The sequence below is a fragment of the Hippocampus bargibanti genome, linkage group LG09 (genome assembly GCF_051943395.1).
Source record: "Hippocampus bargibanti isolate YZ-2025 linkage group LG09, ASM5194339v1, whole genome shotgun sequence".
NCBI classification, from domain to species: Eukaryota; Metazoa; Chordata; class Actinopteri; order Syngnathiformes; family Syngnathidae; genus Hippocampus; species Hippocampus bargibanti.
In genome coordinates, this window is record NC_142742.1 from 3,041,066 (window position 1) to 3,068,660 (window position 27,595).

The following is a 27,595-nucleotide window of genomic DNA, read 5'->3' on the forward strand; positions in this document are numbered from 1 at the left end:
ACATTAAAGAGACAGGCAGACGACAGAGAGAGAGAGTGAGAAAATGGATAAAAAACTGAAATTTAGACTCGTTTCAACTTTGAGAGTTCAAAGGCAGAGTGCAAGGTTAAAATTCCCATCAATCAGCTCCACAAATAACCCGCACAAGCCATCTGTACACTTGATGCAAAAAAAACTATCAACCCAGCTAAACAGAACACAATTGATGAGGAACTAGATAAAATGATAGCAGAGAAAGCACCTACAAGGGATCATTCCTCAAGATGGCGAAAGAAGAAGGCTACGTTCCTCATCAAGTGTTTAATGCTGATGAAACCGGCCACTCCATTCCATCAAGCATCAACGACCATCACGAAGGTAAATAAAACGACTTTATAATATAGTACAGTTTATTTCTTTAATTATAATACCACAGCACATTTATTATACATAAAATACGGTGTAGTTTTAAGGCTTAGAAAATTAGAAAGTAGAAAATTATGTTTTATGGAGACCTGGGAACGAATTATTCTCATTTTAATGGTTTCCTATGGGAAATTCATTTTTGGGATACACACTTTTCACCTAACACACTGGGAACCAATTCAGTTCGTAAGCCAAGGTATCACTGTACATTTATTCGCCGGTGCGGATGCATTTAATCATCAGACCCTCACGCCCGCGTCGCTGCAGGTTTTTCCTCCTCTCAGCTGATTGAGGGCGATGACGTCATCAGAAGGGGACGACGCAACCATTGGATGCCCCTATCAAAAATAATAATAATACATTTCATTTATAAGCGCCTTTCAAAACTCGTGTAAACCCCCCAACCACCTCCCCCTTAAAAAAAAAATAAAAATATGAAAATGAGGAGGCGGTCACGGAGCGATGCGTGAGAGCGTCATTGAACGTATGAGAGGAGCCAGAGGCACGTTCGCTCGGCTTCCCGATCCATCACGGGCGAAGACCTTAAAATACTCACCCTCACTTCCTCACTCCCTCCCCTCCCTTTTTTTTTTATCCTCACCCCCCTCCTCCTTTTCCTCCCATGTCACTGACAGCTCGGCTCAGTCCCGCCAGACGTGAGGAGCTTCTGGGTGGAGGACGTCATCATCATCATCATCATCATCACCGCCGCCACCATTACCAGCGCCGCCGTCGCCACGGGAACCAAAGCGAGCCAGCTCCTCCGCCGCCGGACCCGATTCAAGACGCTTCTTTGCCGGCTCGAGGGGCGTGGAGGTGTCAATCAATCCGTGTTTTTTTTTTTTTTTTTTTTTTTTGGGGGGTGGGTGGGAGGAGAGGGAGGATATGGTGCAGCTCCCACACAAGCTAACCAGGTGAGTGACATCCCATAATCATCCCAATATTTGTACGCATGCCTCGATGGGCGCGCCGTTGATGTTGTCGTTTTTAACACCTAGCGTGCGCGATGTTACATGTGTTTGCTTAAAAATGACAAACTGGGTGGGGGGGTGGGGGAGGGTTACATAGGGGGTTCCCTCTACCCCGTCCCTTCGCCTGCCCGCTCCACTTCAGGTATAGCAGATGATGATTAATCGGCAACAGCTGGAACTCTGCTGAGTCTGCAGCTCAAATGACCCCCACCCTTTTTTTTCTTTTTACAAAGACCCCCCCCCCAATACACACACACACACACACACACACATGTCCAAAAATAGTCAGGCTCTTATTGCATCCATGTTTTCAATATGAGCCGTCCTTACCGATGTGAAAAATATGTCCACTCCAGTGCCAGGGTTTTTGTCATTGTCACTGGAATTCCAGGAGCCACAGAATATTTTGTTTTTTGGACTACATAAACATTCAATGCTGCGTAAAAAAACCTTAGATTCTCGTCTTTCATCAGAAAAAACAGTTAATTCCTAAGTTATATGAGTCTGAAGTTATCTGAGCTTGAAATGGGGGCGGCTATACAAAATACAATACATACATATTGATTTATATAGCACTTTAACAACAGCTGAAGCTGTAACAAATTGCTAACATGGAAAAAAGGTCTACTTAGCTAGCTTGCTAACTGTCCATTTAGCTATCTAGCTAGCTGTCTATCGAGCTGTCTATAGTCCCTAAATTCTTGCAGAAATGTGTCCACTCCAGTGCCAGGGTTTTTGTCATTGTCACTGGAATTCCAGGAGCCACAGAATATTTTGTTTTTTGGACTACATAAACATTTAATGCTGCGTAAAAAAAAACTTAGATTCTCATTTTTCATCAGAAAAAAACAGTTAATTCCTAAGTTATATGATTCTGAAGTTATCTGAGCTTGAAATGGGGGCGGCTATACAAAATACAATACAATACATATTGATTTATATAGCACTTTAGCAACAGCTGAAGCTGTAACAAAGCGCTAACATGGAAAAAAGGTCTACTTAGCTAGCTTGCTAACTGTCCATTTAGCTATCTAGCTAGCTGTGTTCTACATACTTGGCAATAAAGATGTTTTAAAGAGTTTTAGGACATCATAAACATTCAATGCAACGTAAAAAACCTTAGATTCTCATCTTTCATCAGAAAAAAACAGTTAATTCCTAAGTTATATGAGTCTGGAGTTATCTGAGCTTGAAATGGGGGCAGCTATACAAAATGCAATACATATTGATTTATATAGCACTTTAGCAACAGCTCAAGCTGTAACAAAGCGCTAACTTGGGAAAAACCGGGAAATGCTGCCCCCTTGTGGAAAAGAAACAAACATTTCCAGAGACCCTGGCCAGCACTTTATCGGCACCCAAGCATGGAAAAAAAGCTTTATGTAATGTACATTTTGCATATTTTATCTCAGCAACACAAATATCCCAATAGTAATTATAAAATACAGATATTATTTTGTGCAAATCTATCGCTAGTTGGCTAAGTGTGCATAATTGTGACAGAAACGCAAACAGTTTACGCTATCGCCTGTTTGATGAAGTGAATTTCTGTGCGGAATTGATATTCAATTCATCAAATCGCCTTACAATGGCCCGTTTTTGTGTTATTGATCTGCTCGATGCTATCAGTGAGATCTGCGATGCTTTATTTATTGATCTGCTCGATACTAACACTAGCTGGCTATCTATTTGCTATCTATTGGCTATCTGTCTAGCTAGGTCGCTATATAGCTGGCTATTTAATAGCTATATGGCTATCTTTCTAGTTAGCTAACTGTCTAGCTGGTTACCTATTAGCTATTTAATAGCTATATGGCTATCTATCTAATTAGCTAACTGTCTAGCTGGTTACCTATTAGCTTTCTGCTAGCTAGCTGGCTAGCTTTCTATCTATTTGAGTTACTTCTGGGTTGAGTGAACGCAGGCGCATGTGGCTGCCGCTTTTCACCTGCAGAAAAAAACGATCCTGTGACTGTAAAGTGAGAGTTTTGAAAGGCGCTAAGAAATGAAACGTATTATTATTATTATTATTATTATTATTATTATTATTAGTAAGCCATGTGAACCCTTAAGTATCCTGGTCATGGCACCAATTGACAAGTTTTATTCTGGAAAAGGCAAAGTATGAATTCTGTTCCATGGTTTATTGTCACACTCAGCATTGCATCGTTGTGTTTCTGTTCATTCCGCCTTCACTTGCCATCGCCATGGTAACAACATTTATAGTCAGGCAATATTTTAAGCATGCAAATATCATTTTACCGTTGTGGAAGATATTGGTAATTTCAGAACTAACCGGTTTTTTTTACGATTTACCACAGGGCTAAAAGCACCTCCATGCTAATTGTTAGCCATTAGCAAGTTGTATGCTCGCTCAATGTTATTCTTCTATCTATCACATTGATCCTTTCAAAGAGGTTCAACTGTTTTTTTTTATTCAACTATTTACTTATTTTTTTTTCAGATTTTCAGAAATATGAAATATAAAAATGGTTGTTCCTCGTTACCATGAATCAATACCTGATATTTAGCTTCAGAATAAAATTAATCTCAGCGAATAAGCCTCCCATGAATTTAACCAGGCGATTGTCTCGCGAATAGCGTTTGACGCTGACACGAATAAAATAAATAACTCTGAGCGTGTGAATAAATCATGCCGCTTAATAACTCATGTATTTGCACCCCCCACCGGCATATAAACACAAATGATAAGTCAGCAAAATGACTGATTGCTGGTCGTCAATATTTAACACCAATTAATGCAAGTAATTACTCACCGGAACAATCAACTTTGAATATTGTCGTGTAACGTTTAGCTCACTGAGCAGAAATTAAGCCATGCGTTAATTCATGTTTTTATTGTACAGTAAAGTCTCGTTATATCGATATTCAAGGGAGTCCGAAAAAATATCGATATAACCGGGACTATCGATATATCCGACCCTGTTTGCATGTAATTTTCTCCGTGCGTGCAGAGAAATAGTATCGATATAACCGGGACTATCGATATATCCGATATCGATATAACGAGACTTTACTGTATTTATTTTTGATGTGAGTTCCACTACAAAGTACAGTGATACCTCGGTTTACGAACCCCTTGGCTTACGAACTTTTCGGTTTACGAACGTTACATTTATGAACATTTTACCTTGGCATACGAACTATTTTTCGGGATACACACGGAGCTGCCACAATGAGTGATGTGTCGTTCGCGAACGAGCCCGTTCTCCAAACTAGAAAATGGCAGCCGGCTTGTTTTGGTTCTCTATTCCCCGCCCCCAGTCGTCGGTTAAAGCCACGTGATTGGTCAAGAACGCAGCAGTGAGAAGGTGGGGGTTACAGACCGAGAGAGAGTGAAGCCATTCTCCAAAAAAAAGAAAATGGCACCCGACATTTTTTCTGTCCTCTATTCCCCGCCCCCAGTCTTCTGTAAAAGCCACGTGATTGGTCAAAAAATGCAGCAGTGAGGGGAGGTGGTTTAAACATTAAAGAGACAGGCAGAGGACAGCGAGAGAGAGAGTGAGAAAATGGATAGAAAAGTCATTCAGTTGGATTTGAACCCCCACCTCCTTCCTGAATTTTCTGTTTGTGCTTTGCTCAGGTGATCCAAGTCAAGGCCCAGTTCTGGATCGCAGTGCGGCGAGGACCCTTGAGACCACGGAGGGTGCATGGAGGGCTCAAGACCCCCAAGTCGGAGGCGATCGGCCTGCCTCCACTTAGGCCTGGTCTCGGCGGCCATCGCCTTCCTCGGCACCGAGGCCCGGACCACCCCGAGACCGCCGCTCAGCCCCAACAACGCCACTTGCCCGGGGAACTCCAAATGCACCCCCGGTATCATCTTACCCATCTGGTACCCGGAGGACCCGTCCACGGGCGATAAAATCGCACGGGTCATCGTCTACTTCGTGGCCATGATCTACATGTTCCTCGGCGTCTCCATCATCGCCGACCGCTTCATGGCGGCCATCGAAGTCATCACGTCCCAGGAGAAGGAAGTCCTCGTCCGCAGACCCAACGGCGAAACCACGTCGGCCACCATCCGAGTCTGGAACGAGACGGTTTCTAACCTGACTCTGATGGCGTTGGGTTCTTCAGCCCCGGAGATCCTTTTGTCCGTCGTCGAGGTTTGCGGCCACGGCTTCAAAGCGGGCCAACTGGGCCCGTCCACCATCGTGGGAAGCGCCGCTTTCAACATGTTTGTCATCGTGGGCCTGTGCGTGTCCGTCATCCCTCAGGGCGAAGTGCGCAAAGTCAAGCACCTGCGAGTGTTCTTCATCACGGCCGGTTGGAGTATATTTGCGTACATCTGGCTCTACATGATCCTGGCGGTCTTCTCACCCAACGTGGTCCAAGTTTGGGAGGGTCTTCTGACCTTGGCCTTCTTCCCCGTTTGCGTTCTCTTGGCCTGGGTGGCCGACCGCCGCCTTCTGTTTTACAAATTCATGCGGCGGAAGTACCGCGCCGACAAGCACCGCGGCGTCGTCGTGGAGAACGAGGCGGACGGCGCCTCCAAGGGGATCGAAATGGACGGTAAGATGCTCAACTCGCATTTCCCCGACGCCGCCGCCGCCGTCGTCGTCCGCCACGTCGGCCCGACGGAGGGCGGCGAAGCGGATCGGTCCCGCCGCGACATGATCCGGATTCTCAAGGACCTGAAGCAGAAGTACCCGGAGAAGGATCTGGACCAGCTGGTGGAGATGGCCAACTACCACGCGCTGTCGCACCAGCAGAAAAGCCGCGCCTTCTACCGCATCCAAGCCACCCGCATGATGACGGGCGCCGGGAACATCTTGAAGAAACACGTGGCGGAACGGGCCAAACGCTGCGGCAGCGCGGACCGAATCGCCGCCGAGGAACCGGACGAGTACGTGACGCGCGTGGCTTTCGAACCCGCCGCCTACCAGTGCCTGGAGAACTGCGGCGCCGCCATCCTCACCGTGGCGCGGCGCGGCGGAGACGTGGGCAAGACCTTGTGCGTGGACTACAAAACGGAGGACGGTTCGGCCAACGCCGGCGCCGACTACGAGTTCACCGAGGGCACCCTGGTCTTCAAACCCGGCGAGACCCTGAAGGACATCAGCGTGGGGATCATCGACGACGACATCTTCGAGGAGGACGAGCATTTTTTCGTGCGCCTGGGGAACCTGCGACTGCTGGAAACGGAGGAGGAGCTTCTATCGGCGAACAGCCTCCCGTACCCCAAAGCGGCGTTGGGCTTCCCCGCCGTGGCCACGGTCACCATCTTGGATGACGACCATGCCGGCATCTTCACTTTCGAAAGAGGCGCAGTGCGCGTTAGCGAAAGCGTCGGCGTCATGGAGGTCAAGGTGCTGAGGACGTCGGGCGCTCGGGGCACCGTCATCGTGCCTTATCGCGCCTTGGAGGGAGTCGCCAAGGGGGGCGGTGAGGATTTCGAGGACGCCTGCGGCCAATTGGAGTTCAAGAACGACGAGACCTGGTAAGGCGCCATTTTTCTTTCTCTCAATCCGGCCTTTGTTGTTCAACTCTTTGCCGCCATTTTGTGCCTTGGAACTTTGTCGAAGTTGGGTGTATCGCTTCGTTTATACGTGTGCCAGTTTGTGGCATCTTTTGTCAATGAAATTTGATAGACCGGAAGTACTTTAGGTCCTGGTATGATCCTTCTGGTATCGAATACGCCTCGTATGACCTTGTACTTTTTCCTAGCGTGACTTCCTTCTTCCGTGTGATTGGCTAAAATGGCGTGACACTTCACGGTGATTATCAGTTTTGGGTTTTGATTTTTTTGGGGACGGTTGGCGAGTTCTTCATCTTGGACTTCTTCTTTTTCGGGCGCCATCTTGGACTTCTTCTTTTCCGGGCGCCATCTTGGACTTCTTCTTTTCCGGGCGCCATCTTGGACTTCTTCTTTTTCGGGCGCCATCTTGGACTTCTTCTTTTTCGGGCGCCATCTTGGACTTGTTCTTTCTCGGGCGCCATCTTGGACTTCTTCTTTTTCGGGCGCCATCTTGGATTTCTGTACCTGTAACTGTGTACATACAAATCGTGACTCGTTCATCGTGTTTTTTCTTTCTTTTTCTGGGATTCATTTTCTACCGATTTTGGATTGACTAAACGCAGTTTTACATCTTGAGACCATTTTTTCTTCTGACTTTTGATTGGCTTTAATGTGGTGATGCTATGGACGAAATAGTCGTCAGGTATGAGTTACAGCGCTGCTTTATTACTATTACTATTACTATTACTATTACTATTACTATTACTATTACTGTCACTGTCACTGTCACTATCATCATTATCATCATTATCATCATCATTATTATGATTATTATTTTTTTGTTTGTTTTTTTAAGACTAATTTCTCATCCAAGCAGTTTTTTATCCACTTATTTTACTTACACACTTATTTTTTTCCCTCTCTTCCCACTGCTCCTGTGTGTCTTTGTGTAAGTTACACACAAAGGTCCTCGGGGAGGGGTTGCTAGTTTCAATGTGAGGATTTGTCACACAACAACTGTAGCAACAGGAAGTCCCGAGCTAACCTGGCGATTCTTAATCCCAGTGGACCCTCCCCCTCCCGCCCTTCCCCCATTTTCATTTGTTTTACTTTGATTGTTTACGTGTGTCACTTTGCTATGGAGGTCAAGCAATCACGCAAAGTGTTACGCTGATGCGAGTCGTTCGGTACTCAGACGTTGGGATGAAATGCTTGGAACAATTCATATTCACTCATTCACTGCCAGACGATGTACAAAAATGTGTCCACTCTAGGTTTTTGTCTTTTTTTTTTAATCAAGGTGATGAAAGTAAGGGGAAATAATAATACATTTCATTTATAAGTGCCTTTCAAAATTCTCAAGTTCACTTTTCAGTCACGGGAGAGGTTTAGAAAGCAAATAGATAGCCAATAGATAGCCAACTAGACAGTGAGACAACTACCTATATAACCAATATATAGCCAGCCAGATAGCTAGCTAGCCGACCAGTTAGCTAATAGATAGCAAATAGATAGCTAATAGAAAGCTAATAGATAGCCAATAGATAGACAGCTATATAACTAATAGATAGTAAGCCAGATAGCTTGCTAGCCGGCCAGTTAGCTAATAGATAGCAAACAGATAGCTAATAGAAAGCTAATAGATAGCCAGCGAGACAAAAAGCTATACAACTAATAGATATCAAGCCAGATATCTAGCTAGCCGACCAATTAGCTAATAGATAGCTAATATAAAGCTAATATATAGCCAATAGATAGACAGCTAGACAACTAGCTATATAACTAATAGATAGCAAGCCAGATAGCTAGCTAGCCGGGCAGTTAGCTAATAGATAGCAAACAGATAGCTAATCTATAGCCAGCTAGACAACTAGCTATATAACTAAAGGAAGGGAAGAAGTAGAAAGACAAAATGCAGGAGCTACTGAGTTAAAATACCGCATGCAGCGATTTGTATGCATGCTAATAGAAAGCTAATAGATAGCCAATAGATAGACAGCTATACAACTAGCTATGTAACTAATAGATAACAAGCCAGATAGCTAGCTCGTTGGCCCGTTAACTAATATATAACAAAGATATAGCAAATAGATAGCTAATAGAAAGCTAATGGATAGCCAATAGATAGCCAACGAGACAGCTCGACAACTAGCTTTATAACTAAAGAAAAAAAAAAAAAAAAAAAAATGCGATGCGACAGCCGTGTTGTAAACGTTTTCAAATAGCTCAATAAAGTTTGGGAAATACTATACTGAAGGAGAAATGCTCTAGAAAATTGTTTTAGTTATCTAGCTATCCAGTTATCTAGCTAGCTATTTTGCTAGCTAACTGACACCCGGCGTGAGCAGTCTACTGTAAAGTGTCCTTGAGAGTTTTGAAAGGCGCTTAAAAATGAAATGTATTATTATGATTATTCTTCTGGTGTTTGTTTTGTTTACACGATCTTGTTCATTGTTTGGTCTGCCATTTTGTTTCACGTCTCAAGTACTAATAGCTATCTATTTGCACGCTAAGTTTGATTTCACGCTCTTTTTCTTGCTAGCTCTTTTCAAATCGCACATCGTTAGCGCTGGCGTCGTTAGCGCTCGCGTCGTTAGTGCGTACGAGTTTGATTTCCCGTTCTTTTTCTTGCTAGGTCTTTTCAAATCGCTCGTTGTTGGTGCTGGCGTCATTAGCATTTGTGACGTTAGCGCTCGCATCGTTAGCGCGTAAGAGTTGGAAGGATTGTCTAAAATGTTACGTGAACCAACATTATTTTAACTCGCGTTGCGCCTTTTCTGGGACCGCCCCCCTCGTCTTGTGATTGACATTCATCTCATCCCTTTTCTTAAATCCGCCGCTCAAACGGCTTCCCGACGTTATCCGAAATAACAAGACAGAGGGATGAAAGAATTTAAAAAAAAATAATAATAATAATAAAAAGGAACGCGAGCAAAAAGAAAAGTGAAGGAGGATCTTTTTGCCTTTTGTTTCCCCAACTCGGTGTCACCCTGATTATGTAACTGCCACGTGCTAAAAATAAAGCCTGCGGTACGAGCCGGGAATGCTGTGCCAGTGCGTAACCCCCCCACCCCTTCAAACTCTCCTCTCAACATCCACCCCCCCCTCCCCCGCCCCATACATGCACACACACTGTGCGGTTTCCAGGGCAACGTAGCCTCCATCAGACAAAGAAGAGAAGCGGCATGACTTCCTGGAAGGAAGGGGGCAAGAATCTCATCGCTGCCCGCCGCTTTCCTGCCTCTCGGTTTGTTTATTTATGTATTTATTCAGAGAGGGCGAGCGACGCACTTGTATTTGCTGTTGCCGTGTTGTGTGTTGCCTTTGTTAAAGGACAACCGACACCATTTTTTTTTTGTTTCCTAACTGACATCAGAAAAACGTTTTATAGCATCTAAAATACCCAAAACACACACATGCTGATATTTTTAGTCAAATGCAAAACACCAATAACATTGAGTTAAAGTGTCCCAAAACTACTTCAAAATGAAACCGGAAATGGCGAATTTCAGAAGGTCCCGCCCACTTGTTCATGACATCACGCCAGGACGTCTTGCCTTGCTCTAGAATCAAAACAATGGCTTCAGATTCGGAAAAGATGCTTTCTTGTTACTCATCCAGTGATGAATATGATTCAAATAGTTCTGAAGAGGAAAGCATACATGTTTGCAATCGATTAAAGAAGTCCTTCCGTATCAATTCCAGCCGTCAGGATTCCAATGTAGCGTCCCACAAAAATGCACAAGATGGCGCCCAAGCTCCGTTGGTAATGGGCTGATTTGTCTGCTGGGATTTTGTGTCAACTAGTATCAACTAGTATCACGCCAGGATACTCCTTCACAAACTGCGGAAGCTGCTAATATTGATAGTGACTATTTTAAAAGACAACCGACACCATTTTTTTTTTGTTTCCTAACTGACATCAGAAAAACGTTTTATAGCATCTAAAATACCCAAAACACACAGGCTGATATTTTTAGTCAAATGCAAAACACCAATAAAAATGACTTAAAGTGGCCCAAAACTGCCACAAAATGAGCTTGGAAAAATTCTGAAAGTCCCGCCTCCTTGTTTGTGACATCACGCCAGGATACTCCTTCACAAACTGCGGAAGCAGCTAATATTGATAGTGACTATTTTAAAAGACAACCGACACCATTTTTTTTTTGTTTCCTAACTGACATCAGCAAAACGTTTTATTGCATCTAAAATACTCAAAACACGCAGGGTGATATTTTTTGGTCAAATGCAAAACACCAATAAAAAATGACTTAAAGGACAACCGACGTCTCCGGACAAGTTGTGTCCATAATTTGTAAAATGGCTTCAAATGACTTCTACTGAGCGTATTTTAATAAGATTTCACCGCGTATGGCTGTATTTTACGTTTTAAGACTCGCACTGAATATTCCAGAAGTCTTGTTTTTGAGTTGGGGGCGAGTCCATACGTGACGTCACTGAAGGAACGCCCCTGACCAAAAAAAAGGACACATTGTAGCAGTCCTTCCATCATGTCCATACATTTTGCTGTACTCGTTTGGTCTGAAAACGTCATGTTGCACCAAAAAGAGCCAGAAGAGGGTGTCCAAGCTCCATATAAGGAATTTATCAGCCTGTGGAAACGGGCTGATTAATTCCTTACAAGGAGCTTGGTCGCCATTTTCTGCCTCTTTTCTGGGACGCTACATTGCAGTCGATGGACATTTACAAATTATGTTCCGATTTAGCTGCGATGGTGATGGGTGGTAGTGGTTCAAGTTCCAGCACAGATTTTGGGCCCACATTCCAAACTATAAATATATAAAATTATTTGAAGATTGTAAATGATAAATTGTGCTTGTATCGCCATCACTTTCTGCAGTTGAGTCACTGAACACACACACAGGCACACACAGAGGCGTAGTGAAGTCTTTAGCACCATCGATTACGTTTAATGGCGACGACGGAGAGATACGCTCCGCTAACACTAATGCTAATGAGCAATTGCATAAGAGGCGCTAATGAGCGGAGCGGCTATAAATAGACGCCGCTGCATGTCGCGTTCATGCATAATGGAGAGAACAGTCAGCAGGGCCGAGCGTCCGAACCGCAAGCGCAAAAAAAGACAATGAAGCTATGCTAGTCGCGGTGGATTATGTGGTTTTTTTTCCGCTCCGATGCTAACGCAGGATGAGTTTTTATTCCTCGCTGCATACTTTTGACATGAGGCAGCAACTAGTGTATCACATGCTCTTATTTGTCAACAGTTGCTTGGAAATTTGTATTCACTTTTGAAATGAGGGAAGAGCCATTCTGGAATTTATAATAATAATCTGTGGGTGAGCAGAGGCAGCCACATGCGTCAACGTTCACTCACCCCGGAAGTTAGTCAAATAGAGAGAAAGCTAGCTATCTAGCGAATAGATAGCTAATAGCTACCGAATATATAGCTAATAGCTAGTGAATAGTTAGCTATTAGAATGATGTTATTCTGAATTCGTCCCTCCTTTTAGCGAATAGCTATCTATTTGCTAGCGAGTAGCTATGTATTCGCTGGCGAGTAGCTATCTATTAGCTAGCGAATAGCCATCTACTCTCTAGCGGATAGCCTTCTATTAGCTAGCTAATAGCTATCTATTCGCTGGCGAGTAGCTATCTATTAGCTAGCGAATAGCCATCTACTCTCTAGCGGATAGCCATCTACTCTCTAGCGGATAGCCTTCTATTAGCTAGCTAATAGCTATCTATTCGCTAGCGAATAGCTATCTACAATAATTTTACCTTTTTCCTCATCAATTGTGTTCTGTTTAGGTGGGTTGGTAGATTTTTGCATCAAGTGTACAGATGCCTTGTGCGGGTTGTTTGTGGAGCTTGATTGATGAGATATTTTAACCTTGCAGTCTACACTCTGCCTTTGAACTATCAAAGTTGAAACTCTATCACTGTCGTCTGCCTGTCTCTTTAATGTTTAAACCACATCCCCTCACTGATGCGTTCTTGACCAATCACGTGGCTTTAACCTTAGACTGGGGGCGGGGAATAGAGGAGAAAAACAGTCGGCTGCCATTTTGTTGTTAGAAGAATGGGCTCGTTCGCGAACGACACATCACTCATTGAGGCAGCTCCGAGTATGAAAAAAGTTTGTATGCCAAGGTAAAGTTTGTATGCCAAGGTAAAATTTTCATCAATGTAACGTTCGTAAACCGAAAAGTTCGTAAGCCACTGTACCTGTCTACGAGTGATGGGAATTCCGGTTGTTTTTAGAGAGCCGGTTGTTTTGGCTCGGCTCACTAAAAATATCTGGCTCTTTTGGCTCCCAAATGGCTCCTCAGGTTGTTTTTTTTTCAGAATCAGAATCAGAATCATCTTTATTGCCAAGTATGTAGAACACAAGGAATTTGTTTCCGGTCGAACACGCTGCACTAGTATCATCATCAGAAAATTGCAAAGAGCCACTTTTTGTTGCTTAAATTAACGCCCAAAAATCATATCAAATTATGTGAAAAACTCCCAAAAATACCCTCGATCCAATATTTTTCTTTGTTTCATGTGCTACTCACATTGTGTTTTTGTTCCTCTAACCACTCCTCATTCTCCTCACTGCTTGACCAATCACGTGCGGCTTTAACCAAAGACTGGGGGCGGGGAATAGAGGAGGGCGGGGGGGGTGGGAATCGGCTCCCATTTCCGACTCCTTGTTCGGAGCCGGCTCTCTTCGTTCACTTCAGAGATCCGGCTCGTTCGCAAATGCCACATTACTACGAGTAGTCCCCTCTGCCTGATGACTTCCCTTGTGGTCCTCCCGGGCATGAGACCTCTTTTACCACTTTGTCACCCCTCACTTCCCTCGCCGTACGTTGGCCATGTTCCTTCCGCATGGCCGGTTGACCGTGTCGCACTGTTGTAGGTAGCCTACACTTTGCGCACCAGCTTGGCTTTTAGCGAGCGCTCTCTTTCCCTCTTTCGCGGTGTCTCCCCGCATGGCTGGCCGGCTTCGGTCAATCCGTGCATGAGAGAACAAGAAGGCATGCATAAAACATGAAGCTTTAGCTCGTCGTTCCCGGTCCCGCTGCGGCACGGAGGCCTTATCCGTGTGGCATTGACGTGTTCGTCCATTTCTTTCCTTGATTAAAATCATGGGCAACGAATACATGTAATAACCTCTGGTGAAACGGCGTGAGGCCCTGTTACTCAAGGTCATATACGAAGGTCATATGCGCTGAATCTCACCGCATATTCGCTGTTTGACATTTGCCAATTATTTCACTTTTTTTTTGTTTAATTCTCACCAGAGGCCTCAAGCACCCGTTTTTCGCTTACTGTCAAACTAAACATTTAAAGGACAACCGACGTCTCCGGACAAGTTGTGTCCATAATTTGTAAAATGGCTTCAAATGACTTCCGCTGAGCGTATTTTACAAAGATTCCACCGCATATAGCTATATTTTACGTTTTAAGACTCGCGCTGAATATTCCGGAAGTCTTGTTTTTCAGTTTGTGACGAGTCCACACGTGACGTCACTAAAGGAACGCCCTTGACTGAAAAAAAGACACAGAGAGTTTCCTAACTGACATCAGAAAAACGTTTGATAGCATCTAAAATACCCAAAACACGCAGTATGATATTTTTATTAAAATGCAAAACACCAATAAAAATGACTTAAAGTGTCAAAAATCTGCAAAAAAATTGAGCTGCGAATTGGGCATTTTCAGAAAGTCCCGCCCCCAGTTCGTGACGTCACGCCAAGACGTCTTGCATTGCTGGAGAATCAAAACAATGGCTTCAGATTCGGAAAATATGCTTTCTTGTTACACATCCAGTTATGAATATGATTGAAATGGTTCTGAAGAGGAAAGCATACATGTTTGCAATCGATTAAAGAATTTATTCCGTGCCATTTTGAGGCAACGTTGGGGGGAAATGTATCACCCATAAAGAGGCAGAAAATGGCGTCCAAGTCCTGTGAGGAATTAATCAGCCCGTTTCCGCAGGCTGATAAATTCCTTCCGTGGAGTTTGGTCGCCCTCTACTGGCGGCTTTTGGGTGCAACACGAGGTTTTCAGACCAAACAAGTACAGCAAAATACATTGACGTGATGGAAGGACTGCTATAATGTGTCTTTTTTTCGGTCAGGGGCGTTCCTTCAGTGACGTAGGGTGAGGACTCGTCACGAACTCAAAAACAAGACTTCCGGAATATTCAGCGCGAGTCTTAAAACGTAAAATATAGCTATATGCGATGGAATCTTTGTAAAATACGCTCAGTAGAAGTCATTTGACGCCATTTTACAAATTATGGACACAACTTGTCCGAAGAGGTTGGTTGTCCTTTAAGCGCCTTTCAAAGCTCAAATAGAATACAATAAATAAAATAGCACTCCGAAAACCTTGGACAGCGATAAAGCAGAACAGGAAGTCAATGGCTAAAGAACGTCGCCTACGGCTTTGCGATGATGATGATGATGATGATGATGATGATGATCGACATTCCGGGTCAACGAGACCCGGAGTCCGTTGATGCGGTCCATTTTTGGCATCAGGCGGCGTGACTCACACGGCGCCCACGCCGCTTTTCTCACCAGATTTTATAAACAGACTTTGCGGACAGGACGAGCAGCCATTTTTACGTCAGTTCCGATTACGTCGTCCCGCCGCGCTGCTTGCTAACGTTGATGAAGATTACAAATGACGGATGGTGGCAACACGCTCGCCGGGATGGAATTAGCGTTCCGACTCCCCCCTCCCCTCCCGTCTTCTTTCCCTCCTTCTTGCTCAATCTGAAGGCCGTTTATCCACCCATTATTGGCAGAGACAATGGTTAATCTTTTGGTGACTATGATGGAGGAACAGGAGCTAGGGGTTAGTGGGGGGGTGGAGTGCCCGTAATCTCGTCAGAGAACATGCTCGCTCCAATCGTCGTACCCCCTCATCCTCCACCTGCTGTCATGGGGAGATATAGCTGGGAATACATGCCTGAGTGTACATGGGGAAAATTGTATTAGGCCTCCAATAAAATCCACACTTGGCAATGTATAAATGATACGCATGGCCATATTTTATAGATGAATGCAATAAACACCGGAGAACATACGCCGGTGGTGATGAACGTGCTCGCGTCTTCCCATCATAGCGGCCGATCCTCAGTGCGGCTTTAAAGGACAACCGACACCATTTTTTTTTGGTTTGATTCCTAACTGACATCAGGAAAAACGTTTTATAGCATCAAAAATAGCCAAAACACGCACGCTGATATTCAACCCAGAATAACTCAACTAGATAGAAAGTTAGTTAGCTCGCTAATAGATAACTAATAGATAGCTAGCTAGTTTATAGATAGGGAATATATAGCTAGCTAGATAGCCAGCTAGCTAGCTAATAGATAGCAAATAGATATCTAGCTAGGTAGCTAGCTATATCGCTAGCTAGATAGCCAGCTAGCTAGCTAATAGATAGCAAATAGATATCTAGCTAGGTAGCTAGCTATATCGCTAGCTAGTTAGCCAGCTAGCTAGCTAATAGATAGCAAATAGATATCTAGCTAGGTAGCTAGCTATATCGCTAGCTAGATAGCCAGCTAGATAGCTAATAGATAGCAAATAGATATCTAGCTAGGTAGCTAGCTATAACGCTAGCTAGATAGCCAGCTAGCTAGCTAATAGATAGCAAATAGATATCTAGCTAGGTAGCTAGCTATATCGCTAGCTAGATAGCCAGCTAGATAGTTAATAGATAGCAAATAGATATCTAGCTAGGTAGCTAGCTATATCGCTAGCTAGATAGCCAGCTAGATAGCTAATAGATAGCAAATAGATATCTAGCTAGGTAGCTAGCTATATCGCTAGCTAGATAGCCAGCTAGCTAGCTAATAGATAGCAAATAGATATCTAGCTTGGTAGCTAGCTATATCGTTAGCTAGATAGCCAGCTAGCTAGCTAATAGATAGCAAATAGATATCTAGCTAGGTAGCTAGCTATATCGCTAGCTAGATAGCCAGCTAGATAGCGCAAGTGAGCAACATAATGTAATAAGACCAGGAAGGACCCATTGTACACTTTCTGATCGACAGTGCAGAAATGTACATTTCATAGCAGCAAAGTGATGAAATTAAGAAGTAGAAAAACAAAACACAGGAGCTGCTGTAAAGGCAGCCACTTTCGCTGTCTTGGAAATGACTCGAACGGAATCCTTTCCAGTCATCTTGTCTCACGTCACGATCGGAATCGTGAATGGAGTAAATCCTCCCGTTGTCGGAATGAATTGTATCGTGCCATCCCTGCTATTATTTTTTGTTAGCTAATGCTAACGTTGAAAGACATCACATTGCTTGTTAGGCCCATCTGTGTGTGTATGCGTGCATCACCCCTGGCTGCAAATAGAGACCACAATTTTGCTTTTGTCACATATTTGTGAGTTTGGGGTGTGTGTTTTGGTTGCACTTGAATGTCACAGCCAACACACACACACACACACACACACACACACACACACACACACACACACACACACACACACGCTCCCCCCCCCTCGAGAGAAATGTCCATGACTATTTTTAGAAGTGTATCCTCCTCTGCCTGCCTCTTCTCAAACAAGCATGGCCGTAAATATGAATTTAATGATGAGACTAATTCACCTACGATGACTTTTACAACCACAAAATATAAAACACACACACACACACACACACACACACACTATCGGATCATGGGTTGTCGCACCACGAAAAAAAATATATTAAAAATAAAAAAAAATGATTCAGCATTCACTCAAAAGCAGGCTAAAATGTTACGTAGCTAATAGCTACCGAAATTATAGCTAATAGCTAGCGAATAGATAGCTATTAGAATGATGTTATTCTGAATTTGACCCTCCTTTTGGGATTATGTGAATAAACTTGTTTGTCTGTCGGGCTAGCTAACTAACTAGCTTTATATATATAAACCAGCTAGGCAGTTAGCTAGCTAGCGAACTAACTTCATATAGAAAGGTAGCTAGCTAGCTAGCTCAAACATCAACAATATCTCGTCTAATTTGACATGATATTGTTTTAGAATTTTATATGTTCGACTTTTTATGTTAATTTGAAAATGTTTTTTTTCCGTCTCCAGGAAGCAGCTAGCTAGCTAGCTTCTTCAGAACCTTTTCCGTCATGCTTTTTTTTTCCCCCTCACCACCTGGACTCGGAATAATACTTTGTCTAAGAAAGGCAAGTCGACATCAATAATCAAATATCTGTCGGCACAATGGGAAAGTGGACTTGACGAAAGTGGAGAGAAACTCGTTTGGGAATAGCGTATTCCCTCACGTGACGGCTACGAGTCGGCGGGAGAGAGGAGGGAGGAAAAATACAAATAAAGTTGCTGACGGTAGCGCGGCAACAAAAGGAGGCGAGAGACTATGCCATTTTTTAAAATATTTTTTTTTTAATTTTTTTATATTGATCTCAAGTTTCCTCCTCTGAGAAGGAATAAAAACCTCAATTGGAAAGTGATAAAAGTGCAAGTAGCAAAGCAGAAACTCTCGACGCAATAGGCTTCACTTCGCAGAGCTGTCACTCAACTGAAATAATCCCAGAATTATATCATATTGTTGTCAATATACAAATATATCTACATATAGTTGGCGAAATTATCTCATTGGTGCTAAGAGTAAATTAAATACAGTAAAGTCTCGTTATATCGATATCGGATATATCGATAGTCCCGGTTATATCGATATTTTTTCGGACTCCCTTGAATATCGATATAACGAGACTTTACTGTAATTACATTTAACGTTAAAATAGTACATCTAAAATGCAGATGACCAGTTAATCTGGCGGTTTATAAAAAAAAATATATAATCATAATCATAATAATAATACATTTAATTTCTAAGCGCCTTTCAAAACTCTCAAGGACACTTTATAGTCACGGGATTTTTTTTTTTTTTTTTTTTTGTGTAGCAGCGGCAGCCATTCGCGGCAGTGTTCACTCTACCCGGAAGCAGGAATATAAATATAGATAGCTAGCTAGCTCGCTAGATAGATAGTTAGCTAGATAATTAGATAATTAGCTAGCTAGCTAGCTAGCTAGATAGACGGATAGATGGATGATGGATGGCTAGCTTGCTGGATAGCTAGCTAGATGGATAGCTAACGGGATAGCTAGCTAGATGGCTAGCTAGGTAGCTCGATAGATGGATAGATAGAGAAATAAGTAGATAGATAGATAGGTAGGTAGGTAGGTAGGTAGGTAGGTAGGTAGGTAGGTAGATGGATAGATAGATAGATAGATAGATAGGTAGATAGGTAGGTAGGTAGGTAGGTAGGTAGGTAGGTAGGTAGGTAGGTAGGTAGGTAGGTAGGTAGGTAGGTAGGTAGGTAGATAGATAGATAGATAGATAGATAGATAGATAGATAGATAGATAGATAGATAGATAGATAGATAGATAGATAGATAGATAGATAGATAGATAGATAGATAGATGGATGGATGTACCCGATTCATTTAACTTCCTGTCTCTTTCCATGGCATAATAACCTCTTCTTCTTCTTCTCCTCTTCTTCTACATTTTTCTTCTTCTCTTCCTCATGGGCCCCTTCCAGCAAAGTCATTCAGGTGAAAATCATCGATGACGAGGAATACGAGAAGAACAAGAACTTCTTCCTGGAACTGGCGGAGCCTCGCATGGTGGACATGACACTCCAGAAAGGTGCGCTGGTCTCACGTTAGCTTTCTGGCTAGCGTGTTTGCTAACGACTGCTTTAAAAAAAAACAAGTCTATCAGGTCTTTTCACGTTGCCGCCGCCGTCCGTTATCTAACGCGGTGTTGTTATCTAACCACGCTGGAGGCCAGGTGGACAAGCTGGTGCGGAGGCAGCTCAGAGTAACACGTTAGCGTCGGCTTAAAAAATGCGGATGTTTTCGTGATGGGCTACGGCGGTGCTAGCTTTTAAGAAATACATTTGATGAATAAACATAAATTTGTATATTTCCGGAACGATACGCCACTGCTTTTTTTTCCGCATTTCCAACCAAAACTGCAGCTTATGTAATAATGCGGCCTGTTTAATTTTTTTTCCCCCTACGACCGCCAGTCTAACTGCCATTTTACCGCCATGCTGCTACCGCGTTATTTGGAAATAATAATAATACAGTAAAGTCTCGTTATATCGATATTGGTTATATCGATAGTACTGCTTATTACGATACTATTTCTATGAACGCAAGGGGATAATAATACATGTCATTTATAAGCACCTTTCAAAACTCTCAAGGATACTTTACAGTCACAGGATAAGAACAAAAATGTTTTTCTGCGGGTGAGCAGCGGCAGCCAGACGCGCCAGCGTTCACTCAACCCCGAAGTAGCGCACACACATTTCACTCAGAATTCCGACTTTTAACTCAGAATTCGGACTTTTAACTCAGAATTCCGACTTTTCACTCAGAATTCTGACTTTTAACTCAGAATTCTGACTTTTAACTCAGAATTCCGACTTTTAACTCAGAATTCCCACTTTTAACTCAGAATTCCGACTTCTAAGTCAAGCTCTCTGACTTTTAACTCAGAATTCCGAGTTTTAACTCAGAATTCCGACTTTTAACTGAGAATTCTGACTTTTAACTCATAATTCCGACTTAACACAGAATTCCAACTTTTAACTCAGAATTCCGACTTTTAACTCAGAATTCCGACTTTTGACTCAGAATTCCGACTTAACACAGAATTCCAACTTTTAACTCAGAATTCCGACTTTTAACTCAGAATTCCGACTTCTAAGTCAAGCTCTCCGACTTTTAACTCAGAATTCCGACTTTTGACTCAGAATTCCGACTTAACACAGAATTCCAACTTTTAACTCAGAATTCCGACTTTTAACTCAGAATTCCGACTTTTGACTCAGAATTCCGACTTAACACAGAATTCCAACTTTTGACTCAGAATTCCGACTTAACACAGAATTCCAACTTTTAACTCAGAATTCCGACTTTTAACTCGTAATTCCGACTTCTAAATCAAGCTCTCCGCCTTTTAACTCAGAATTCCGACTTTTGACTCAGAATTCCGAATTAACACAGAATTCCAACTTTTAACTCAGAATTCCGACTTTTAACTCGTAATTCCGACTTCTAAGTCAAGCTCTCCGACTTTTAACTCAGAACTTTGACTTTTAACTCAGAATTCCAACTTTTCCAACCATTGTGTGTCGCGCAAAGTCGACGGGGGAAACCTCGCCGCCATTTTGTGTGGCCAAAGATGTCGGAACGGCGCTCCTTCTTTTTGTATTTCAGGAAGCTTTGAGAAGGTTAGCGGTGACAACCACATAATGAGATCGGGTATGGAAAGAAAGGTTCGCTGGCCCCACTAACCGCCTCCCCCATGCTACTAAAAGAGACAAGCATAATATCACAGGGCAACTTCCTCGTTCCTATTCCTGTCTGCTTCCATTTGAATGAATTACACCTCGGGACCTCAGCCACCGACTCACTCACTGACTGACAGAATGACTGCTACTGTCGCCATAGCAACAGCGACAAGACGACAACTGGCGGTGAATCTTCAGCTAGGGTGACGCACTACTATCACCGACACTTGAAGACCGTTGCTGATTACCCAGATTCCATTTTTCAATTCCCGAATAAATTCGGGAATGGCGGCGAATGAGTTAAAAATGTAGCGGATGCGCGCGGCTTATAATCAGTAGCGCTCGATCGCTGGCAAATTCCGGTAATGCCTTCCTCAAACGATCGGCAATTGAAGAGATATATCGGCAAGTAGGCCTGTCGCCGCAAACGACGAGCTGCGCCGTTAACTAAAGAGCCTGAAATCAAACGTGGATGAGGGACGGGGGTAACAGAAGAAGATAGAAAGCGCCGTTGGCTCCCGACGCTGACGGAGCAAACAAACAAAACAAAGACTCATCCAATATTCATCCATTAACGCTCTCGCATTCGGCCCTTTAATAAGGCGCCAGAAACAAACGCCATCACCTCTTATGAGCTACGCACCGACGCGCGGAAATTAGCATAAAGCGCTACGTTCATAAAAGAGGAGCGGAACGACTGCTTTTCACGGTTGGAGATTAAAAGAAACAAAGAAACAAATAAATAAACAAATAAATAAATAAAGTGCTCATTAGCGCTACAATGACGCGGGCGACGCTAACGTGAAGCGCAAAAAATAGAGTCGAATGCGTTTTGGTACATAAAACTAAAAATAAAAAAAATAAAAATAATAATAAAAATAAAAATACATTTAAATGTAAATAACAAATAAAAAATTAAAAAAATAAAAAATAAAAAATGAAATAAATGAATAAAAAAATACAAATAAAAATAAAAATAAAAAATACAAATAAAATCAAAAAGAAAAAGACGTCAAAAAGAAATAAAAAAGAAATAAAAGTAAAAATAAAAATAAAAACAAAATTACAAAAACAATAAAAATAAAAACAAAATAATAAATTAAAAAATATAAAAATAAAAAAAATATAAAAATAAAACAAGAAAAATAAAACGAAAACAAAAATAACAATGAAAATGACAATGACAACGACAATTAAAATTAAAATTTTAAAATTAAAATTTTAAAATTAAAATTTTAAAATTAAAATTTTAAAATTAAAATTAATTACATAAATAAAAATGAACAACGACATTAATGATTTTATGACAGAGGCTGCGGGCCGGAACAAAATTGACCATGGGCCATATTTGGCCCCCGGGCCAGACTTTGGACATTTTTGCTCTCGATATTTGCTCATATCTGCAATGTGTTTTTTTTAAACGTTTTTTTCCCCCCTTTCTGTTTGAGCAGACGTACCGGACAGGAAGTTGACGTCGGATGACGAGGAAGCCAAGCGGATCGCCGAAATGGGCAAGCCGGTTCTGGGCGAGCACGCCAAGTTGGAGGTCACCATCGAGGAATCATACGAGTTTAAGGTAGGGGGTGTGGAGGCAAGAAACGGGAAGTTTTAAAAGGAGACTGCCATCTTGTTTGTCAATATGGCGTCTGTTTGTTGTTGTTGTGATAGAACACTGTGGACAAGCTGATCAAGAAGACCAACCTGGCTTTGGTGGTAGGCACCAATTCATGGAAAGAGCAGTTCATGGAGGCCATCACCGTTAGCGCGGGTACTCGTTTTTTAACTTGTTTTGTGGAGTTTCATCTTTTTTATGTGTTTTAAAGGACAACCGACATCCCTTTTTTGTTTCCTTATTGACGTATGATATTTTTAGTCAAATGCAAAACACCAATAAAAATGACTTAAAGTGTTCAAAATCTGCAAAGAATTGAGGTGCGAATTGGGCATTTTCAGAAAGTCCCGCCCCCACTTCGTTACGTCACGCCAAAACGTCTTGCTGGAGAATCTAAACAATGGCTTAAGATTCGGAGAATATGCTTTCTTGTTACACATCCAGTTATGAATATGATTCAAATAGTTCTGAAGAGGAAAGCATACGTGTTTGCAATCGATTAAAGAATTTATTGCGTGCCATTATGAGGCAACATTGGGGGGTCTCACCCAAAAAGAAGCAGAAAATGGCCACCAAGCTCCTGTGAGGAATTTATCAGCCCGTTTCCACAGGCTGATAAATTCCTTACATGGAGCTTGGACGCCCTCTTCTGGCTCTTTCTGGTGCAACATGAGGTTTTCAGACCAAACAAGCATTTTTTTTTTTCGGTCAGGGGCGTTCCGTCAGTGACGTCACGTACGGACTCGTCACCAACTCGAAAAAAAGACTTCCGGAATATTCAGTGCGAGTCTTAAAACGTAAAATATAGCGATATGCGGTGGAATCTTTGTAAAATACGCTGAGTAGAAGTCATTTGAAGCCATTTTACAAATTATGGACACAACTTGTCCGGAGACGTCGGTTGTCCTTTAAATGTCTTCATTTGCATTGTCAAATTGCATACGGAATCCATTTTTTCCCCCCTAGACGAGGACGAGGATGACACGGGCGAAGAACGTCTGCCGTCGTGTTTCGACTACGTCATGCACTTCCTGACCGTGTTCTGGAAGGTTCTGTTCGCTTGCGTGCCACCCACCGAATACCTGAACGGTTGGGCGTGCTTCGTGGTGTCCATCGTCATCATCGGCCTGCTCACCGCCATCATCGGCGACCTGGCGTCGCATTTCGGCTGCACCATCGGCCTTAAAGATTCGGTCACCGCCGTCGTCTTTGTGGCGCTTGGGACTTCCGTGCCAGGTCAGGATACATGTGCCACATGGGCATATTGTCCGATCTTAATCTATTAGCAATTGGGTCAAAAATAATCAAAATTGGGTCAAAAGAGGACAAAAGCAACTTTTAGAGTTATTAATTTAACCCTAAAAGATGGGTTAAAATTAATTCACATCCCAAGTTACCCCGGAAGTTACTCAAATAGAGAGAAAGCTAGCTTGCTAGCGAATAGATAGCTAATAGCTACCGAAATGATAGCTAATAGCTAGCGAATAGATAGCTATTAGAATGATGTTATTCTGAATTTGACCCTCCTTTTGGGATTATGTGAATAAACTTGTCTGTCTGTCGGGCTAGCTAACTAACTAGCTTTATATATAAACCAGCTAGGCAGTTAGCTAGCTAGCGAACTAACTTCATATAGAAAGGTAGTGAGCTAGCTAGCTAGCTCAACCATCAACAATATCTCGTCTAATTTGAGATGATATTGTTTTAGAATTTTATATGTTTGACTTTTTATGTTAATTTGAAAAAAAATCATGGACTCATCTTTTTTTAATAATAATAATAATAATAATAATAATAATATTACATTTCATTTATAAGTGGCTTTCAAAATTTTCAAGGTCACTTTACAGTCAGCGCCAGCGTTCACTCAACCCAGAAGTTCCTCAAATAGATAACAAGCTAGCTAGCTAGCTAGCGAATACATAGCTAATAGCTATCGAATAGATAGCTGATAGCTAGCGAATAGATAGCTAATAGCTAGCGAATAGATAAGCTAATATCTTAACGATGATCTTGCTCTGTGTGTATGTGTTGCTGTAAAAATGTTACCAAAAACATTTTTAATGGTTTATAATTACTCTACAGTCTATGCTATGTCGGCCTGTGGTGTTTTGGATTCAGCGTTAGCATTAAGCTAGCCTAAAAAAAAATCACTAACTTCTGTTTGGACTAAAAACTATTACATCATAAATCTGTCATGGTGACTGCTCGTGTTTGATGAAACAAATAGCATAATAAAACATCACTGTAAGGAAAATAAACCAAATAAATATCGATGATAATATTTTTTTATTGGTCCACAGACACGTTCGCCAGCAAGGTTGCTGCCGTCCAGGACACGTACGCCGACGCCTCCATCGGCAACGTGACGGGCAGCAACGCCGTCAACGTGTTCCTTGGCATCGGCCTGGCGTGGTCCGTGGCCGCCATCTACTGGCACAACAAGGGAAAACCTTTCGTGGTGGAGGCCGGCTCGTTGGCCTTTTCCGTCACGCTTTTCACCATCTTCGCCTTCCTTGCCGTCACGGCGCTGCTATACCGGCGACGGGCGCATATCGGGGGAGAGCTAGGGGGCCCACGCGGGCACAGACTGGCAACGTCGGGCTTCTTCTTCAGCCTGTGGTTCCTTTACATCCTTTTCTCCAGCTTGGAGGCCTATTGTCATATAGAAGGCTTTTAGAATGGACCGGACTTCATTCGAGAAGGACCATGAGAGGTGAGGTATGACTTCCAATGCTGTCCTTGTACCCCCCCCCCCCCCCAAATACTGGGTTTACACAGAAAGCGGTGCTGACCACCCTGCGCGGAATGCCCAGAAGATGCCAAGGAACCGGGTCCAGCAATTCCACTGCGAGGTGATAACTACTGTCTTACACCTTTGGAGAGAATCTATTTTTCTCAACACCATGACCTAAGAACGACACTTTTTTTTTTTTTAAAGAAAAGTATTTTGGAGATAAAACTGCCTAAAAAAAAAAGGGCGGACAAAATAATCGCAAAATCATCTAGTCAGTGTTTATTTTCATTTATCTTCTTTTGTGCTGCAGAAGTCACAACACACAGACGGTTATTAAACATATCGCTATATCAGTATAAAAATATGCTATATTTCATGATTTTCTGTATATTTTCACCATTCAAGTGCACTCATGGAAGGATGCAACTCCATACTGGAACGATGTTTTGATGTATTTAAAGGACAACCGACGCCTCCGGACAAGATGTGTCCAAAAAAAGACAAGGGGTTCATAAACCGAGGTACTATCACTGTATTTAAACATTTTTTTTTATCCAAACTTTCTGAATACTAATTTATTTAGTTATACAAAGAAAACATAACTCTTTAATTCATTAATTGTGAAAAACAAATATTTTCTATTTATTTTTCATTGTATTTTTGAATACACAAAGTAGCATCGCTATTGTAATAAAACCAGCACTACTTAGCCAGTACCTTGCCATTGATTTTATTTCATTCAATTATAAAGTTAGTAGTACATTACCATTCATTTTAAAATATATATATATGATTTTTTTAAGTCTGAAAAGTACTAAATATCAGAAGATAACCAAAACAATTCAAAATCATTTATCTAATTATAAAAACAGTGCAAGGTAAAGTCACACCTGTAATCACACCACGACTTAGCCAGTACCTCAATATTTCATATTTTAATCTGAATATTCTTTCATGGTATCACTTTTTTTGTGTTATGGAAAATATAAAAGTTGAAGATTCCACTGTAAACAGGAGAAATTTCAAGTGCAATGACATTATTTCGCCCTCGATTATATATATTTTTTTGTTCTTCCTCTTCAATCAGAAAAATGCTACTGTACATACATGAAAGAAAATGGAATGTTTCACGAGCCACATTTTACATTTTCTTTCTTTCTATGTCACACGAACCAACAATATTGACGCTTTTTTCGCTTTCAGCCTTGACTTACTTATTTGTGTGTTTTTTTTTTAAAATATGTGATAGGATATGTTGTGGATTTTTCTTAAGGTCAAAAATCAGTCACGTGAATTTATACGGGGGTCCCACTGGACTTTGTGAGTATTTCACTTTTATGGTCTTTTGTAAAGAAAAAAAAAAGGGGCAATGCTTTGGCGCGGAGTGGGATACATTTTAATAGGTTTCCCAGACCTGCCATGAGATGTCAAATTTTAAAAGTGGGAAAAAAAATGGAGTCAAACAAATCGAAATTTTACAAAGTGTTTTTTTTTTTTTTGTTGAGATTCCAACTGTGTTTTCTTTTGAGCTCTACTGTGGAATAAAATCAGCTTTCTGGTTCACAAGAAACATGCAAATTATCTTTTTTATTTATTATTATTAATAATAATAAAATAATAATAATAATAATAATAATAATACATTTTATTTTAAGCGCCTTTCAAAACTCTCAAGGACACTTTACAGTCACAGACAAGCATAGGTACTAAATACCAAATACCATATCTTTAAAGCACAGGTGTCAAAGCCAAGGCCCGGGGGCCAAATGTGGTCCGCCACATCATTTTATTCGGCCATCGAAAGCAAATCAAGCATGTTAAAGGACAACCGACACCTCCGGGCAAGTTGCATCCATAATTTGTCAAATCATCAATACATAAATATTCAATGCTGCATAAGAAACATTAGATTCTCTTCTTTTATCAGGAAAAAAAACTGAGTTAATTCCTAAGTTACATGGATATGAAGTTATCTGAGCTTGAAATGAGGGCGGCTGTACAAAAGGCAAATGCTGCCCCCTCGTGGAAGGGAAAAAAAACATTGCCAGGTCTGACCATCGCTTTA

General features: G+C 42.0%; 1 protein-coding gene across 4 annotated transcripts; it reads left to right on the forward strand.

Annotated features, from left to right (window-relative positions):
- The first annotated feature begins 1,088 nt into the window (after positions 1-1,088).
- slc8a3 (solute carrier family 8 member 3) lies at positions 1,089-27,033 on the forward strand. Of its 4 annotated transcripts, none has more exons than XM_089004194.1 (7): positions 1,089-1,221; positions 4,981-6,837; positions 19,418-19,524; positions 22,633-22,757; positions 22,850-22,949; positions 23,760-24,029; positions 25,097-25,728. In XM_089004194.1, exons 2-7 carry the CDS (start codon positions 5,048-5,050, stop codon positions 25,471-25,473), a joined length of 2,769 nt encoding a protein of 922 aa, XP_088860320.1. In that variant the 5' UTR covers positions 1,089-1,221; positions 4,981-5,047; the 3' UTR covers positions 25,474-25,728. The 4 variants fall into 4 exon arrangements, 3 of the variants coding, with proteins under 3 accessions (XP_088860320.1, XP_088860319.1, XP_088860318.1); XM_089004193.1 differs by lacking the exon at positions 1,089-1,221 and adding an exon at positions 1,239-1,319; XR_016115972.1 differs by lacking the exon at positions 1,089-1,221 and adding an exon at positions 25,936-27,033 and having other exon boundaries at positions 1,856-6,837; positions 25,097-25,648.
- Positions 27,034-27,595: the final 562 nt, after the last annotated feature.

Coding starts and splice junctions, on each gene's coding strand:
- slc8a3 (XM_089004194.1), top strand. CDS start 5,048: ATGGAGGGCTCAAGACCCCCAAGTCGGAGGCGATCGGCCTGCCTCCAC. Junction 22,758..22,849: donor AGGAATCATACGAGTTTAAG/GTAGGGGGTGTG, acceptor TTGTTGTGATAG/AACACTGTGGACAAGCTGAT. Junction 22,950..23,759: donor GGCCATCACCGTTAGCGCGG/GTACTCGTTTTT, acceptor TTTCCCCCCTAG/ACGAGGACGAGGATGACACG.